Raw genomic sequence first — 20521 nt, forward strand, 5'->3', positions numbered from 1 at the left:
ACACTGATTTAAGGGAATAACATTTACATCAGGCCCCATAGGCAATTTTAGTATATACTTTATTTTAAATGTTCAGATTAGTTACCATAGCTCCTTACTTGTTTGATGCATCACCTTTGAACATTCCTAAGAGCAATTATATTTTCTCTGAAAAAAAATCAGTAAAATGTAGTGGTTGGCATACAGTAGCTAACTTTGGTATACCCTGCCTATAGTTTTTGAAAGATACTAATTTTAGTGGATTTTTAAACCATCCCTTCCTTCCATAAGAGCATGAAGACTTGGTTCTGTCAGTTGGCTTGGAGCTCCAATGGAGGGGTATCATATTGAAGGTGGTGTATAGCTTAATAACGGATACAAGGCCCCCTTTGCATCATACTCCCTCTCTCTACCTTTTTAACTAGGTTTATTTTTTATAGTATTACATTTATACATACATACATACATACATACATGCATGCATGCATGCATGCATGCATACATACTTAATATAAATTCACAATATACCCACACATACCCATATAAATGTATTTATATTCGATAGCAACTTTATATAGTTTTATATTGTAGCTGCTCAGAGTTACTGTGCAGTAAGGTGGGTGGCTAATGAATTTTACAAATAAATCAATAATCGCATATAAGTAGTATAAAAATTAGTAATAGTTGAGAAAAAAGGTCATGCCTTTAATTTTATTTAAGCTACTGCTAAGTAAATCAAATGCCTAAAGGTAGAAGTAATATCTAATCTGAAATATTCAATTCTATTGTCAGATATTAAAATAAAGTCAACACAAAGTACAAATCCTAAATTTTTACCTACTTCTTTAGGAAGTTGTTATCGATTCGCATGGTATTAGATTTATTGTAAAAGTATTCTAATCCCAAAATATTTTCCACACAGCTACCGTATTTTTCAGAATATAAGACGCCCCTTTTTGCCTCAAAAAAGAGGCTGAAAATCTGGGTGTGTCTTATACACAGAATACAGCATTTTTTTGCCTCCCGAAGCCCCGCCCCCTTCACCAAAATGGCCATGCATAGCCTTATGGAGACTTTTAGAGAACTCCTGGGGGCTGGGGAGGCCAGCATCACCATATAAACTTCCTAAAGGCTATGCGTGCAATTTTTTGACAAAAAACGGGCAAGTTTTTGCAAAAAATAGACAATTTTTTGCTTGTTTTTGCCCCATTCCCCACCCCCAGGAGCACTTTGCAAGCCCCCTAAAGGCTATTCATGCCTTTAAAAGGGGGGGGCATTTTCACAAAAAACGGGCTGTTTTGGGGAGGTTTGCAGAGTGCAAAAACTTTTTCCCCCCTTTCGGAAAGTTAGAGTGGTTGATGAGAATTACATTACAAGTGCTTCGCCAGTAGAAACAAAGTCTTAGGTGCTGCAAATTGTCAGCGATTTCCTTCTCCACCACATGGATAAATACACCTGGAAACATCTATCTACCTACCTACTCCGTCTCTCTCCCTCCCTCCCTCCCTACTATATTTCTCTCTCTTTCTCTCCACCTACCTACCTTCTCTCTCTCTCTCTCTCTCTCTCTCCCTACCTACCCCCCCTCTCTCTCCCCCTCCCTCCCTCTCTCTCTCTCCCTTTAACTACCTAACTACTCACTCTCCCTACCTACCTACTGTATTTCTCTCTCTTTCTCTCTCTCTCTACCTACTTTTTGTTAAAAAAAAATTGCCTCTTCAAAACCTTGGAGCATCTTATACTCCGGTGCTCTTATACTCCGAAAAATACAGTATATAGTTTCCACAATTTTAAATAAAAATAATTTATAAGTACCAGAAATATAATCAGTATTTAGCACTGACATACATTCAAAATCTGGTCTGCAGTCCTTGAATGTGGCAAGATTGTTTTATTAAGTGTCTGAAAGATTACTTTATTAAAATTAGCAAAAAGTGGGGGCATTCTTGGCATGTGTCCTGTCTCATTTTTATTATCCCTTTAGGATTATCTCCTCCACAATAAAAATGGGACAAAGTTACTTCTTTTTACAGAAATAAATTGTAAAGAAAATCCAATTTCTTTATCACTTGTACCAGAAACTTGAATTACATATTTTCAAAACCTTTTTCTGCATCTAATGATGCCAAAAACTGCTGCTTCATTTTCTTTCATTGTGGAATTATAATAAATCTACTAGTAGTCTGATATGCCCTTTCATAAAGCCAGATTGTGCAGGATGAATTAATGAAAGTAATGCTTTCGTTAAGCTTTGCCAAAGTAGCTGTTTCTGGAAGATTAGCTCTATTTAAAAAGGCTTCCCTCTGGGACTTACAATATTTCCAGAATATATAGTCTTATAAAATTCCAAAAAATGACAATTAGTTTCTGCTTGATCACTATGAATTATCCCTATGTATCTCTTATTGTTGATGTCTTACTTTGTTCCAATTGTTTTAAATGAGAAGTTAATAGTGTAGCAGATTTCTGCTTAATATGCTGCAATATATTCAATTTTTAAAGTATATAATTAATCAAACTCCAGTTAACTTGATCTAAAGCACAATGTGCTTCCAGAATGCGAATCATAGCATACATGGTTAAATTGTCATGTAGAAATCCTTTAAAGGCTCTGTATAGTTGGGAAAAATCCATTTTTTATTGTTGATCTTAAGTTTATCTGTTGTAATATTACTTCCATTAGTTGAATTTTTTCCCCATGATCAGCGATATTACTTGCTTGTGATAAGTAATTGTAATTTTCACTAATTGAGCATCCATCAAGGTCCTTAGAAATAATGCCATCATAAACATGTGTCACACACAAAAAAGTATAGCCTTGCTTGTTTGAATATAACTGCTATTATATATCAGGTAGATTACACTTCTGGATGTAAGCTTGAAAGGTATTCTAACTCTGCAGACTCCCCCCACCGCAAGTCTTGTCTCACTTCACTAACACCCAAAATTAAATCAAATTCCCTAGGAATGATAATCTGCCCAACTTAATAATTCAAATAAATTTGCAAAACAGTTATGTTAATGTGATATCATCTTCAATTTATAAAAATCTTCTCCAGACTTAGTTATGCCTCTGATTTAACCAAAGAAAAATCAACAGTATAAATATTTATTGTGAGGAATGATGATTAAACTAACTTTTGGTTAAAATACAAATATTCTAGCAGTTGAGACCTCTTCATCACTGTCAACAAATATAATGCAAATGTCATATAATACAAACTCCAATTAGGATTTCTATTTATCAGCATGTTTATGAATAGTTATGTATTATGTATTATGGTAGGAACCATAGTCATAACTGAAGAACAGCCTTCCTGTTTTTATATGAATAAACAAAAGAAAGAAGAAAGAGATATTATTATTCTCATTGTTTAGATGTTAAAAGTGACTGCCTTTATCTGATAAATTATTCTTACATGAATATATCTCTCTTTTGTAGCCCATCATATATTTTGCAATGCAACATGGTACATATTAGAGTCCTGTTGAAAAAGTAAGTACGCACTGTTTCTTGTTTATTTCACATGTTTCCAAAGATTTAAAATACAGTGTTAGGGGGAAAAATAGGGCAATTAATAGTAATTTGTTTGGAAACAAGGAACATGTATACTTCAATCTTATTAAGCTAAATTGTGTTTTAGTTCATATATAGGTGAAACTCAAAAAATTAGAATATCGTGCAAAAATTCATTTATTTCAGTAATGCAACTTAAAAGATGAAATTAATATATGAGATAAGACTCATTACATGCAAAGCAAGATAGTTCAAGCTGTGATTTGTCACAATTGTGATGATTATGCCGTACAGCTCATGAAAACCCAAAATCCACCATCTCAGAAAATTAGAATATTACATGCAATCAATAAAACAAGGATTGTACATAGAACAATATCGGACCTCTGAAAGTATAAGCAGGATATAGTCAAATAAAGGAGGGATAATGACAACAACATATATATGTATGTATGTATGTATGTATGTATGTATGTATGTATGTATGTGTACAATATAAGGAAACTGGATGTAAATTGTAAACAGTAATTTGGAAAGGAGGATTAGAAAATTTTGTTCCTAAATATTACGGATGTTTAGCTAGAATAGGACATAACGATTCAGTGTTATTGGAGGATTTTAGAAATAGTAAATGAAATGCCAGTATGTGGTTATGTATTAAATCTTGGTATATTTTATGATGAAGGACATTTAAACAATTATAGTCAAATGAAAATGGAGGTATGATGATGGTAACATGTATAAATATCTGAGTTAAAGTATTTGAGTTAATATGAATTATGCTTGATGACTGTGGAAGAGATGCACGAAAGTCTTTTGCAACCAATTGATAAACTTTCTACAGTATGTAAAGAAGGAAGATTTTTTGTGTTGTGTTTTGAAAATTAAAAATATTTTTTTTATTAAAAATATTTAGTTTGAATTTGCACTGAACTATAAAAGCTCTCTCCTTAACACTTGAATTTGAGAACATGTGTACAGTATTCCATTTCAATAGTTGTGAGAGGACTTGACAAGACATGCTGTCATGGATAGCTGGCCTTGAAAAATATGATCCAATAATCCTGTCCTTACCTCTATAATCTATTCTCAGAATAGGTTTAATTTGAAAGTCTGTGCTGTGTCTTGTTAAGGAACAGACCATATACCTTGAAAACATTACATTGGTGACAAGAATCTGACATTGTTTCTGAAAAAGACAACAAAATAAAAACTTTAACAAACTAGGTGTTATTTATTTTGCAGGACAGAAGAACCTGTTTTATCAAAAGGACTTGTAAGTATATAATATGCATAAATTATTTTTCCTTGAGTTCTCAGAAAATAAAAGTTCATTCCAACTTTCTTTAAAATTGAACACGCTTTATAAGCAAGCTTGAATTCATGTCAGCTTGCTTGAAAATGAATCGGATTGAATTTTTAGGTTCAATTACGCTGAATTACTCTAATCTGACATCTAATTTCATGGGTGGTTAATAAAGGCTCCTCAACTCAAGCTTGACTTCTGGTGCCTATGTAGTTTTTGTAGCAGCAGTATAAAAGTGATTTTACCATGGCCACTGATTTCATCTAGTATGCATTTTCAATTTCCAATTTAACCTGGGATTTTTTTGAAAGTCTCTAGTCCAAATATTCATTACATTCAACCTCACTTAACTTTTTAAAAAAATAGTCCAAGTTAAACCAGATGTTTAGATATATACTACATGGATTTTATATATTGTTACAGTATAACATGAAATTATTCCTAGAAATATAATTTATTGTTAATCGGTGCGGTTGTATAAGGTGTCATATGCCATATGATCTAACAAAGAGTCAAAACAGACTCTTTAGCTGGGTTTGCACACAGCCTGAAGTTATAGTGTAGTTTGAACTTAAGATTTTGAATGAGTTGAGTTATTGGGACTTATAAAACAGATCAAGATTAGAACAATCTATTTACCTGTTATAAAATTAAGCTATAAAGCATGGTTTACAGATGTTGGATTTACGCTATCAACTACATTCTTATAAATTGCTGAAATTGCTTGATTGCAGCAGTTTAAAAATTGGATAATAGCAATAGTTAGACTTATATACCACTTCATACGGCTTTCAGCCCTCTCTAAGCGGTTTACAGAGTCAGCATATTGCCCCCAACAATCCGGGTCCTCATTTTACCCACCTCGGAAGGATGGAAGGCTGAGTCAACCTTGAGCCAGTGAGATTTGAACAGCCGAACTGCTGAACTGCAGTCAGCTGAAGTAGCCTGCAGTGCTGCATTTAACCACTGCGCCACCTCGGCTCTAATGTAAATGTAATGTAAGTAAAGGAGAAGAATTTATTTTTCTCCATAAGGAATCTGAATACATTTAAAAATAAAATACTTCCAGTGTTCTGTTCTATATTTGGGGATTAATATACTGGGAGAAGCGTCCATAGTTTTTAAAATTAATACATCCATTTAACTTATAGGCTCTTTTGGAGAACTGTCTCCTGAGATTGGAAAATAATAGCCTTTTTCGTCAGTATTTGGAATTGGAAGGTTGTATTACAACACCTCAGGTAATGTGGGAAAACCATAAACTTTTAATTATATGAATGCATTGGGTTGATATTTCTTAAGATGATTGTCAATAGTATTTATTTAGTGCTGTAATGGGACTAATTAAACAGACTAATACAATGAGGGTCAAACCCCCCATTTTGTTAAAGAATTTAGTACCTTTTTAATCTTGTGTTGTTACTGTCATTTTAATAGAAAAATCATCTTTACATCCCAAAATTTATATGGAGCAAAAATAAAGCTCTGTCTCCAGACACTGATACTGTACTGCACAATATGCTTTCTACTTAGATAAAATTAATTAATTCTGCTTCTCCTAAAGGAGAGGTGAAAGTGATCAAATATTGTAAGTAGGCACCAATTTTTATTTCAGTATCATACAGAGAACATGAAGTATTGAATAATACTTGAGAGACCGCCTACTGCCAATTACCTCCTCTAGACCAATAAGATCGCATAGATTAGGCCTCCTCCGAATTCCATCAGCCAGCCAATGTCGACTGGCAACTACCCGGAGGAGAGCCTTCTCGGTGGCTGCTCCGACCCTCTGGAACGAACTCCCCGTGGAGATTCGTACCCTCACCACCCTCAAGACCTTCCGCATAGCCCTTAAAAGCTGCTGTTCCAACAGGCCTGGGGCTAACGACTTGTAACCCCACTCGAATGGTGTGACTGTTGTGTTTTTAACGGTGTATGACTCTAAGTTTTGTAACTTGTCTGTCTCCCCCCCCTTCAATTGTGAGCCGCCCTGAGTCCCCTCAGGGAAAAGGGCGGCATACAAATAAAGTATAAATGAAAAATGAAAATGAAAATAAAATATTTTGTATCCACTTTTGGGACATCAGTCCACATTTTTAAGTACAAATACCAGTTGGCATTTATATTGGATGTTAAAAAAATTAAAGTGGCGTGAAAGGCCAAATTGATAGTGTTGTGATATTAGAAGCAAGAGTTTTTGCACACTGTACAATATTTGATTCTGCTTTCTTCTAAACATCTGCTATAATTTTCTGGCTGACTATGGTATACAATATTGGGCTTGATATTTCGAACACTTATTCCACAATACACTTCTTTCTGCCTTTGTTGTAAATCATATTCTGCCTTTCCCTCTCCAAGCAATGTGCTCTACATGGGGCTGCCCTTGAAGAGCATCCGGCGACTTCAGCTAGTCCAGAATGCGGCCGCGCGAGTGATTGTGGGTGCACCTCGGTTCGCCCACATAAACCTATCCTCCGCGAGCTGCGCTGGCTACCTGTTGATCTCCGGGTGCGCTTCAAGGTGCTACTTACCACCTACAAAGCCCTTCATGGTAGTGGATCTGGGTACTTGAGAGACCGCCTCCTGCCAATTACCTCCTCACGACCCATTAGATCGCATAGATTGGGCCTCCTCCGAGTTCCATCTGCCAGTCAGTGTCGACTGGCAACTACGCGGAGGAGAGCCTTTTCAGTAGCAGCTCCGACCCTTTGGAACGATCTCCCCGTGGAGATTCGTACCCTCACCACCCTCCAGACCTTCCGCACAGCCCTCAAGACCTGGCTATCCTGTCAGGCCTGGGGTTAAAGATTATAATCCATCCCCGCCCGAATATTGAATGAATGTTGCTTTACTCTTTTAATTATGTATTGTCCTATATGTCACTGTATGTTTCCCCTTCCTATATAAATTGTAAGCCGCCCTGAGTCCCCTCAGGGAAAAGGGCGGCCTATAAATAAATTTAACCTAACCTAACCTAATATATGTAGTGCAGCTTAAGAAAGGAGTCTTTTGTTTTTGTGAATTAAAGATGGTTCCCATTGTACTTCATAATTACATTGCCTAGCGAGTTTATAGGTAAAGTGTAACATATACTATATTGCTGGAATAATTTTTATTTTGTATTGTTTTTAATGGCAGGATTTGGTCAAGGTTATGACTCAATGCCCTTTTGAATCTCTGGTATGTAATAAAAGTTTTCTATGACTTTTAAAATTGTTGGGTTTAAAATGCATATAAATCTCACCTGTTTCATATTTGTGTTTCTATGTAGAGAAAAAAGACCCTTAAGATTTTGCAGCTGTATTTAGATAAGTTTGATGAAGAGGGAAAATACATATTATTTAGGTATGTCTCATATTACTAAGTATTTTAACCGGAAATATAGCTAATGTGATTGTAGTACTAGTCTTTTATACATTCAAACCACAATCTTTAAGAAAAATTATACCTGATTTAGATTTTCCACAATTTTAGTCTGAAAATTCCATCACTTGGCATACCAATTGTCAGAAATAATGAAACCACGAGGATGGAGAAAAATGAGTTGGAGCATAATTTTTCTTTTCTTTCTTGGGTCTTCTGGTTACAGATGTTTATTGAAGACGAGCAACCATTCTGGCGTGGAAGGACACATTATTCAGAATATTAAAAATCAAATTGATTTGTCCTTAAAGGTGAGGAAAACTAATGAAGGCAACGTAAGTGAAGGAGAGAGATTTAAATCAAGTTTGGGATGTAAGAAGCACAATGTTGTAAATGCAGACTGAGGGAGAACAAATCAATTTTTCATTAGAAGCACAAATGAAATTGCCAACTTATCATACTTTATGATACATTGTATCATAATGGATTGATTTGTTCTATGGGTTCCACCACAAAACCGAGGTAGACAAAAGCACGCTCAACGAAAGCGCGTACGTGACGTCATCACAGCACGACGAAAACATTGCGCTGTGATCGATAAATGTAAAAATAAAGCAAAAACCTTACCCTAACCCCCCCAAACCTAACCCTTAATCTAACCCTAAATCTAACCCTAAACCTAACGCTAAACCTAATGCTAAACCTAATGCTAAACCTAATGCTAACCCTTAACCTAACGCTAAACGTAACCCTAACACTCTAAACCTAAACCTAACCCTAACCCTTAACCTAACCCTAAACCTAACCCTAAACCTAACCCTTACCTTTATGTGAATCGGCTTGCTTTAATTTTATTTTTATTTCAATTTTTAATTTTTTTTGTCGTGCTGTGATGACGTCAAATGCGCGCTTTCGTCGAGTGCGCTTTTGTGGACCGCGGTTTTGATGGGTCACGGTTCTATGTTCCATTTGTTTTCTTCTTATTTAACATTTTCAGTACACTTGTGATGGAATGCAATAGGCTGGATTCCCAGGAGGGAAGGGGTACATTGTAGAGGAATAAGAGGCAGGTGAATCCAGATGTTTTGTGTGAGAGGAAGAGAGGGGAGACAGCTCCTTCCTAATAGTACTCAGAGTCTTTGGTAAAGACAGATGCTAGAGAGCTTAGTCTGGCAAAATTCTAAAAGTGGGTGTAGAGAAAATAAAGAAATGAGCTTGAAAGTATCATCATGTCATTCTTGGGGCTTGAGCCTGACAACACTTCAGTCAACTAATTATTACTGATAATGAATAATGCTACAAATAGAAATACATATTTCTTCTATGCTGTCTGCTAAAATACATATATTTTCAGTGAGTCCAGGTAAATAAAAGAAGAATGGAAGAGCAGAATAAAGTATTCAAGTAAATATTTGTAAAAGGAACTACGATTTATTATCCTTTTTGGTTAATGTGGGTTAACAATACAGAACAAATTAATGTTTAATTAAAACTGATGATAAATAGCTTAACAAATCCACATAGAGCCACATGCTACAGTGTTGTGACTCAGCAGATGTCTGCCGCGAGTCTTTTCAGGATACAAGATTCATTATGCAGCTGGGGCTGGTTAGAGGCAAGTTTGGAGATAAAAGGACGGATGCTGCCACGCCCTAGTGGCAGGAGTCAACGTTCCTTCATGCGTGCCTTGGTTTGTACAACATTGATCATCAGTCGTGGTTTCTGTAAGATTCACTTGGATAAGTGCTCTGTATTTCTGTAACCCTGATTCATAGAGACTTTGGAAGAAGTGTTTTGCTTTCGTTTTGTTCAAATTGAGTTGCCGTAAGAAAGATTTGTTTTCATTACGTTATCTGGTTAAAGACTTTATTTATGTTAGTTTTGGGCTCGAAGCCAGTCAGAGCCGAGAACTGATAAAGAAAAATCCTTTTAAGTTTATTTGTCTGACTGTTTGTTAAGAGCCGTGAAGGGGGGACAGAACACTATAGTATAAAATCCAGATAGATCCACATGCTATAGTATAAAAAAAAGTTCAATTCTCAACTGAGATTTCAACAGAGACTTTAGGTGGTAAGATAATTTTCAGCTATTGCAGGATTGTGAAAAGATCTTTGGGCTTCATTCAAAGATTTGAGAACAAAAATAACTGGATACCTCATATTTAAAAAATTTCTTTGAAAAGTATGATGTATCCTTCTAACAAATGTGTTTCTATGATAGTGAATTGCCTTAACATAATCTGGGCAGAGCATAATACCGGATTTATTCTGTCCTCATTCAAATAAATGGCTAAAGCTTATCAACTGAACAAAAAAAAAAAAAGGAAAAGCTGAAATGCAATGGGGTCTCTAGCAGATAATATTCTGGCAGAGTTAATACTTCCATATATTAGTGCTTCTATAAAAAGCACTAAAAATATTTTTTCCTCTCTTACTCTGAAGCTCCTATCATGCTTAAATTAAACTGAAAAGATTGCTATTCCAACATTATATTAGTTGTAGAATTAGCTGTGAAACTTCCCCAGCCCTCCAGCCAATATAACCATGTTGAGTTGTTTAATTTTGTAGTTACAGAGTGAACATTAGTTTTGATATATCCCCCCCCCCTTCCAAACCCCAATTTATATAAGGCCAGGCATCATGTCTCTGCAATTAGCATTATTATTATTATTATACAATTGTATCACAGCGGCCAGTTGTTTCACCGGATTTGGCATTGGTGACTAGTCGGGCCCCCACCCAGGGGCCTAGGACGTCGTAACGTATTTTAGTAATATGCGTGCAGATCCAAGCAGTGCGGCTTTTTGCATTTGACTGATGGTGATTTTGTCAATTTTTAACTGTTTTAAATGTAATTCCAGTGCTTTTGGAATAGCACCCAGTGTGCCAATTACCACTGGCTTTTTATAACCTGTTCAGTCCCACCTCTCTGTTTCCTGTTCCTGTGTAAGAAATGTATTCTGATTGGTTGTCAGACTCCCATAGGGCCATGCAGGGGCAACTCTCTGGGCTGTGTTTTGAATCCAGGTTTAGTTGAGTTCTCAGATGCCATGTGGTCAGTTGAGTAAAGGGCCAATATTATCATGCCTTTACTCCCACCCCCCCTGGGGCTGCAGTGGAGAAGTCTTTATTATGTAAAAGGGACTAGCTTGGCCTTCTTAATGGCCCATTAACAGTGGGGATGGGCAGGAAGCTACAGGCAACTATTCTGTCTTTTAAAGCATGTTTCTTTATTTTTCATATCCAGAGAAATATTCTGCCTTTTCAATATTTCCTAGGATATTTCATTTTTCTGGGAGAGGGCTGGATGATAACTTCCCACAATAGGTAGTTGGAATAAAAAGTAAATTTGTTTTCAGAAACCTTTTAGCTATAATAGTAATGCAGGCAGCATATGAAGCACTTACTACTGTTTCCTGTGTTATATTTTTTCTCCCCAGAGGGAAGAAGGCAGTAAGTTTTTTACTGGACTCCAGCTGGTCTCTCTGTTGGACATGGTGCTCTCACTTCCTGAAGGTGCTGAAACTGATCTTCTCCAGCACTCAGACAGGTGAGATGTGACAAAGGTCACATAGAAGTATCTCTTTGTAGAGCTAGTCCTCGATTTACGGCCATAATTGAGCTTGGAATTATCGTTGGAAGTCAGTGTGATTGTTAAACAGGTCACCAGGTAACCACAGCCAATTTTATGATTTTTTTTTGTTTTTGTGGCGATGATTAAGTGAATACCATGTTTATCAACCTTCCATCCTTCCGAGGTGGGTGAAATGAGGACCCAGACTGTGGGGGCAAGTTGCTGACTCAATTTGCTAAAAAAATCTGTAAACCGCTTAGAGAGGGCTGAAAGCCCTATGAAGCGGTACATAAGTCTAATTAATTAATTAATTAATTAATTAATTAATTAATTAATTAATTAATATTAAACGAATCCATTTTATCCAATGGGCATTTTTTTTTGCTAGAAACCAGAAATAAAGGCTAGAAATGGCTAAAAACATAGAAAATCATGGTCACGTGATCCTGAGATTCTGGCCATGAAAATGAATTGGTCCCAAAATGCCCAAAATGTGATCATGTGATTGCAGGGGAATGTGTGGCTATTAGAACTTGGAAATCGGGCTTATAAGTACCTTTGGGCGGGGGGGGGGGGGAGGTCACTCTTATCTTTGAACAGTTGCTAAGCTATTGGCCATTAAGAAAGGGCTACTTGTAAAGGGCTGTGAAAATAACCTTGAAGAACAGGACTAAGAACTGCAGCAAAAGCAACTGTCATATTTTTAAAAAGTGAGTGCGAAGCAAGAGTGGAATTTGAGAAAATGTCTCCAATTTGACTCTCCATAGTTCTCGCTAGGATAAAGACAGGCAGGTAGGAGGTACATTCAGGCTTGCAGAGTTCTGTTACTTCAACCCTATAATGAAAATTAGTTTTAGTATCCATAACTTTGGTGTTTAAGCCTGGTCTGTCGCGAAGGGCTGACCTTCTCTGAGGTACTTCATTAAGGTTCTTATAATTTGTTAACAAAATAACTTTCTAAGAGTTCTTTGGCTTATTTGAAGTTTCACTGGAGTTTATAAGCAAATTATGAACTCCTGGTGCCAAAAAAGGCACTATTAAATCAAAAAGATAATCTGTTAAAAATCTCTTGAATAATTGATTCACTAATCCAAATATGTCATTTTGCCTTTGCCATTCACTTAATTAGAACATTTATTGAGATGCTAACTATGAAGCCATTCAAATGTGTTTCAGATTTCAGATTTAATTTATTTGTATGCCGCCCTTCTCCGGGAGGGACTCAGGGCGGCGAACAACTCAAAAGGGGAAAGGGGATACAAACACAATACATATAATTAAAATACACAAGAGTCATACGGCCATACAAGTCGAGAGGGGAGGGAAACTCATCAACCCCAGGCCTGCTGGCACAGCCAGGTTTTGACGGCTTTCTGGAAGGCCTGGAGAGGGGTGAGGGTCCGAATCTCCGCGGGGAGTTCATTCCAAAGGGCCGGAGCTGCAATAGAGAAGGCCCTCCCCCGGGTAGTAGCCAGATGGCATTGGCTGGTAGACGGAACCCGGAGGAGGCCGACCCTGTGCGATCTAACAGGTCTGTGGGAGGTAATTGGCAGAAGGCGGTCTCTCAAGTATGTAGCAGATCTGTTGCAGATGTAATGCTGTATATTATAGATATACATTTGACAACAAGCGTGAAGCATATGTTATTTGTAGGAACTCAACATATGCTCAGCATTTGCCAACACTCTTATTAAGGGTGAAAAATTGAGGCAGGGTACGAGGCTGCTAGGTAAGCCGGGAAAAAAATTCCTAGTAGAATAGTAAAGATCAAAATGTTGTTACTGTTACTGGTCAATAGCAACAAATAAAATATCTGGAGGAATACACATTCATCCAAGGGAAATAATAAGAATCCTATAATACAGTAATTTTTCTGTATTTGATGAAAAATTTATGGAATTGAGAATAGTTGTCACAAATTAATATATCAATGCTTGATGAATAACATTTTACGCAGCTGACTATTTGACATTTCTGATTTTCAGAATAATGGCCTCACTGAATTTGCTGAGATATTTATTTATTAAGGATAAAGAAGATGACAATAAGGTATTGTTTTAAGAAAAACATTATTCTGTAGTGATTGTATGGAAAAAGGTTACGTTGCAAAGATTGATCGTGTCATTGTAAACCTTTAAAAATGGTACAGCTGAAATATATTGAAATATTGGATTATTCTTGAATTTATTAATCAACTTTAAAAACTGCTCCTTTCTCTCACAGCAGGTTTCTGGGTGATGTACAAGTAAAATATAAAAGTGTATATAAAATTGTATTAAAAAGCAAACATAGTTAATATTCAGAATTAAAATACCAAGGGAATGGTGTTATGGGCATTTACGAGCCCCATGGTGCTCTGCTTCTATGGGAGCCCCAAGCAAGGAGGCAGAAATTCTTCCTTTGATTTGCATGTTTTAGAAATTCAGATTACAATTTTATTTGTGTTTTTTGAACAGCCACATATAACAATTCTTTTGAGTGATCCAAGAAACATCTTAAAATCTTTCCGCAATTTGTATCTCATGTAAGGATTTCTGCATGTGTCTTCATTATTATTATTATTATTTTTAAAAAGATATTTCATTATATAGTTAGAATGGAATGCTATATCTTTTTCCAATCTGTGTATGGAGAAAAACAGCATTAGGAGCAGTTTATTCGTGCAAACTTTGTTTCAAATCAATAATTTTTAGTCCCATGAAAAATGATGAAGAACCTTGCTTTTCAAACTCCTGTTGCAACTTCATTCTCTAAACAAGTTCAGTTTGAACTGAATTCCCATGGTATAATTTGCTAAAGAGACCCCATCTGGTGTGGTGATTAAGACACCAGGCTAGAATCTGGGAGACTGTGAGTTCTAGTTCCTCCTTAGGCACAAAGCCAGCTGAGTAACCTTGGACCAGTCACCCATTCTCAGCCCCAGGAATCTTTAGCTTCCAAGATCTTTCCAAGAAAACTGCAGGGATTTATCCAAGCATTTGCCAGGAGTCAACATTGACTCAATGGCCCACACAGAGAGATTTGCTAAAAGGAATAGCATGATTGGTCTGCATATATAAAATATCCATATTTAATCAGTCTATGGTGAATAATTCCTGATACAGAAATCAAAACGCCATCACTGCAGGAGTTTCTTTTCGCTCTCCAATCGATTTGCTCTAATCTTCCCGATTAAGCCTGTTTGAGAATCTGCCCTTCTTTCCTCTGAGAATCATTATAGCAGTTCTTAGCATACCCTCTCTTAGGTAAGATGTAGAATCGAGGATGCCTCAAGACAATACGAAGGGTAAATTTAGCATTTCAAGCATATCTTTTGAAATCACCCAAGGGAAAGAAGAAAGAGGGGACCAAAGGAGCCAGGACACAGCAATATAATTGCTGCTGGTAAATTATGCTTTACCAAACAGTCCTCCAGAGCTAAATCTGTTCTGCTGGAAGGTTGATAGCTGCCAGGAGCCTTTTTTCAGAGTTCAAGTCTGCTCCAGCAGATATTTTATGCCTCTCAAGCAGCAAGGAGGGTATTGCCTCCATTTCTGAATTATTTGCTGCTCTTCTGTACATTCATCTCCTTTTATTGTTGCAAGCTTTACTCCATGACCTGATTTTCAAATGTGCTTCTTTCTGTAACTAGTCAGTCAACATAAACCAATAATGCAAGCTATCTGACATCCCTGTTCTATTAAAAACAAATCACTGTAATTGCCCTGAAGTAATGTTGATTACTGAAGTGTAGAACCTTGCATTCTGATTCTAGCTGCATGTACTAAGAAATAAAAATCTGGCTTTAACTGGATGTTTTCAAGTTTACTTCATCGGTTAGGCATGGCTCAGATTCACTTGGAAACTCTGGGATTCTAATACAAGATTGTACGTTTAATGTTTCATTTCAGTAGCACATGCTGGGTAGCCTGTGTCTACTAGGAAATTAATCTTATTTTTATTTGGAAAACAGGCCTCATCTCCATCCCAATGGGACTGGATCTAGGCAGGTTTGCTGGCTCTGGCTGCCTATCCCGCCTGTGTTTAGCAACAATACTTCCCTCTCTTTCCCTCCAGCTATCATAATTTTAGCCTTGACTCAAGGTCTTACACATTGCTGCACCTAAGAAACCTCCATTAATCTTCTATGCTGTCATCAGACATAATACATCAAAGATATGAAGCTGCTTTTCTAGCTATAGCCAAAGATAAATATAAAGCCTCTATGGGAGCCATGCTGAGCCCGTAAACAGTGGGAAACAGTCACTACCAACAAAAACGCCAAAGGGTTTGCTGTGTTGGTTCCATCTGAGATAAATCCATAAATAGATGTAGGGCTTGCTTAGTGGTAGTTTTACCACTACTTTACTATGGAAAATAAAAGGATTTTCCATAGTAAGAGCGTCTGGAGATTCCTAAGAGATTCTGGATCCAGAAAGAAAAGGGGTGACAGGGAAATTTAAAAATAATTAAATAATTCAAAATGTTTTTTTCCCTTAATCTTGTAAGTCAAGGAAAATAATTTAAAAATAAGATTTCACTTCTGATTACCAGTAGTTTTTACATATTTACAAATAAAGCATAGTAGGTAAATGGCTTTTTTAGGGTGGGGGGTGTATTTATATAGAAATTATTTCAGTATTTTTATATGACACGGTAAGACTCAGCTGCTTTAGCAATTCCATCTTGCATCATTTTTTTTATAATGATGCTTATCCAGCTTAATATTCAGCGGTGGCAGCAGCTTTTCATAATGATTGATCTGTATTTTTTTTCCAAAGCTTCTGCCTTATGCAGCTGGTATATTATGATGGGCAAATGGCTTGTGATAATCAAGGGAACAGTTTATATTAAAATTTTGAAACCAATTTTGATTGGATTTCCTCCCCTAATGTACTCTGAGTTTATGTTGTTCAGTCATTATTCATTAATCATGGGGGGGGGGGGTGTTGTTGTTGTTGCTAATTTAGTTCTTTGTCAGGCTCAATCTGAAGAAAGGGAGTTATTCCAAAACCACCAACGAATTCTATATCAACTTGAGGCTGAACATCTAATTAATTAGGAAATAGCAGGTTAATACTGCACAAAACAAAAAAGGGGAGAACTTGTCAATAAAGTAATATGCATTCTGTTGCACTGTGCATTTTTCCTCTTAATACTGCAAATAGAACATTTATAATAAAACATACTTAGTGTTGGTTTTGAAATATAACATCTATAAAATTTCTTCCTTAAGCTTAACTTGATTTCAAGAATGGAAAATCGCAATTGATGTGATTTTAGGGAGCAGCTGTAGTTTATTTTGCAATTTTGGTTCCATCTGAGATAAATCCCTAAATAGATATAGGGACCCAGATTGTTGGGGGCAATATGCTGACTCTCTGTAAACCGCTTAGAGAGGGCTGAAAGCCCTATGAAGCGGTATATAAGTCTACTGCTATTGCTATCTTTCTTTCTCTCAACAGTTTTTTAAATTCCTTATAGAAAGTTCTAACATGTTTCCTCCTAGTCTCTTCTCATTCTTTGTCAGGTCCCTTTTGTAATGCCAGTGGGGCAACTGGGGCAAATTTCTATTGTAAATGAAATAAAACAAAATAATCCCATTGCTGTTCTAATTTATTATTGGTATAACATTTAAATGTTTAAAACTTTGTCCAATTTCACTTGAAAATCCATTATTTCCTTCTCTTTCTTGTAGCTACAATTTTAAAGCCCATTTGTAAGTCAATTTCAGTTTTATTCAGTGGTGTTTGTTCCTTTTCAACATTCTGATTCCATTATAGAGTTAAATAACTCAGAGATCTACTGTACCCCTTCAGTAAACATTTCTTTTGAGGTAGCCATCTGTTGCCCTCTAGAATCCAACTTTCAAGGATCATATCAGCTTCCCAAGAAAAACGAGGAAATTTCCCCAGGAGAAAGAATCCTTTCAATTAACTTCAGCATCTTAAATCAAGTCCATCTGAGCCCTTAATCTGTTTACAACTTTCTAAGGCCAACAGTAATCTTTTATAATCTCCCTTTTGCTATATATTTGAAAAAGACTTTTGCTGATTTATATGAAAAGATGAGGTTTTAGAGATACGCTTATAGAGAATGGGGTGAGGTATGTAACAAAGAGGCATTTGGTTGTATTTTAAGAGATAGTGATAAGTTGTTGTTAACATTGATTATACTCTCTGGGAATTAAAGAGGAGACTTTTACTTTTACTTTTCTTCTTTTTGCTCTTTTTCTGAACTTTTAAATTTTTAATGTTTCGGTATTATGTACTTGAATTTGTAGTTGATATAATCTTTAATAAAATAATATTATTGAGAAGAAATCCAGTTCTTGCTACCTGAAATGGTACATCAGTTTTATTACATTTATCTAGTAATGGATATAGCACATTCTGTGATTACGGGAGCTACGCTCAGCTTAATGAATCACAATTCTCCAGGTCTGATTTGGAGGACATGTCAAAAACTGTGAAAAGATAATCTGAAGTTCAGTTACGAATAAAAATAAATGTTACATTATGACACTGGATTAACTGATTAAAATGCAGCTTAGCAATGCAGGTTAGGTCTTAAATCCTTTTCTTTTTAAAACCAGCAAATCATGTCATTGAAGGAAATATTTATTAAGACGTATACTGTAAATTATGGTGCCACTAATCTTATTTAATATTTCCTTTTTCACCCGAGACTTGTGTATGGACAGAACTTTACAAAATAGAGAGCAATTTCTTGAAGCCTTTACACACTGGACTTAATATGTCAAGAGCACACTATGAAGCAGAAATAAAAAGGAAGAAAGAAAATAAAAAAGGTTAGTTAACTTCATTATTTTATACATGTCTTAGTTTCTACAGGCACAAAGGAATACTGCACTTTAGACTAAGATATTTGGACTATGTGAAATTTAAGTAATAGATAGAGTAATAAATCTATTTAAGGAGGGTATGTGAAGCTTCTCCTTTCCATATGTAAATAGAGATGCCCAAAGCCTCAAAAGGATCTTGACGTAATAATTGATTTTAGGTTTGAACCAGACACCTTTGGCAAAAGTACTGATATGTCATTAAATGTGACGTTTCACTATAAGAGAGAACTATTCTTTTCCATTACAAAGAGCAGGAATCTGTGACTTTTTAAAAATAGTTCAGAATAGTTTTGTGTATTTTTGTGAGTTGGCTATTTAGCTAATAATACAGGATTTGCATTCTAATTTTTATTACATATCTTAATTAGAAGTCTGGTGTTAAATTCTATTAATGGTCCATTGCACAATATAAAGCGTGAAACACATTTTCCAGATGGGAAAGAGATATTCGTTGTCTTGCATAATGCTTGACTTTAGCATGACAAAATTGCTAATCCCCAGTAACTCTGTGAAAGAAGTTATAATTTTGGTTATTATCTCAATACCTTTAACCTGTTCACTGTATGGAGGATACCATATACTTGGATACCAGTTTTTGTTTTGTTTTGGGGCTATATATTCCAAATTTGAATTTAAAAGTATTAGAGTTTATACTCTAATATAGTGTTGGGTTGTAACTTTGAGTCAGTGTTGATTCTGCAAGTCTCTGACGTTTTCTTTGCAAGGGTAACTATTAATATTTTAGACAGCAAAAACAACTAATTCAATGTCAGATGTAGTAAAAACACCAACTGCTCACTGGAAACAACAATAATGCAATTAAAATATTTGGAGCACATAATGCTAAGATAACAGACATCAGTGAAGGCTGATGGTTGGAAAGTACTAAAAAGAGTCTAACAGAGTGGGCAGCCAATGAATAACAAAAGTAACAAATTAAGTTAAATAAAGGCTGACAGAAAACATGGGGGTTAGTATTCTCATTGAATACACAAGTGTAAATTTACAAGGATTCAAAAAAACTGTTATATGTATCCTGGGGAAATGCTGTGCAAAGAGTTATAGATAAATGACCAACTGAACAAACATTTCTAAAAATAGTATGCATGTAAATCATTGGGTTACACTTGCCTATATTTTGTAAAATTCAAGATGATGTACATAGTAAGTAGCCCAGAGTTACCTGATCAACTTCCATGCCAAAGGGAGCACTTACAATCAACCCATTATTAACTTGCCATCCATTGGGTTGAGATGGATGGCTATAGAAACTGAATGAATACTGCGAATGAGATTCGTACCCTCACCACCCTTCAGACCTTCCGCGCAGCCCTCAAGAACTGGCTATCCTGCCAGGCCTGGGGGTAAAGATCTGATCCGCCCCCACCCGAATGTTGGATGAATGTTGTTTACTTTTAATTACGTGTTATGTTATATGTTACTGTCTGTACTCCCCTCCCTATAAGTTGTTAGCCGCCCTGAGTCCCCTCAGGGAAAAGGGCGGCCTATAAATAAACCTATTCAATTCAATTCAATTCAATGAATGAATGCTATGTTAAGAGTTGTCCTCTAAGGAAGGCCAGGTAAGATTGACGTCAGGGATACTTAAATATAGAAAGTTTGAAGCCAAAGTGTTATATATTAATAGACTTTATTCTTTTCCATAGCAGAGCCTCACAGTTCTAAACAGTCCCTTACTCAATTGATAACTAAAGCAAAGATGTCAGGAATCACAAAGGACATGGAGCTTCAAGTGAGTAATTTGGTTTTAGGGAAACTATTAAAAAGTGTGTCTCCTTTTACTTAAGAATTTGATACATCAGCATTCCCAAGATACTTCTAAATTTATAATGTCGATCTGTTTCAGGCTCTTCACTCTGCACTTTTCACATTTGATTTAATGGAGAGTGTTCTGGCGAGGGTAGAAGAACTCATT

The 20521-nt window shown here is 36.0% G+C and overlaps 1 protein-coding gene across 1 annotated transcript in view; it reads left to right on the forward strand.

Moving 5' to 3' along the window:
• The window catches only part of GLMN (glomulin, FKBP associated protein), a 44910-nt gene that overhangs the window by 23337 nt on the left and 1052 nt on the right, over positions 1–20521 (forward strand). Inside the window, 11 exon segments of the mRNA XM_087719310.1 lie at positions 3422–3475; positions 4742–4772; positions 5954–6043; positions 7944–7985; positions 8077–8150; positions 8395–8479; positions 11608–11717; positions 13727–13790; positions 18408–18531; positions 20253–20338; positions 20453–20520. Of these exon segments, the coding sequence (XP_087575436.1) occupies positions 3422–3475; positions 4742–4772; positions 5954–6043; positions 7944–7985; positions 8077–8150; positions 8395–8479; positions 11608–11717; positions 13727–13790; positions 18408–18531; positions 20253–20338; positions 20453–20520 (828 nt within the window).

Source organism: Thamnophis sirtalis, unplaced genomic scaffold (assembly GCF_051295495.1).
Source record: "Thamnophis sirtalis isolate CommonGarterSnake01/CBP01778 unplaced genomic scaffold, rThaSir2_p1.2 scaffold_7, whole genome shotgun sequence".
Taxonomy (NCBI): domain Eukaryota; kingdom Metazoa; phylum Chordata; class Lepidosauria; order Squamata; family Natricidae; genus Thamnophis; species Thamnophis sirtalis.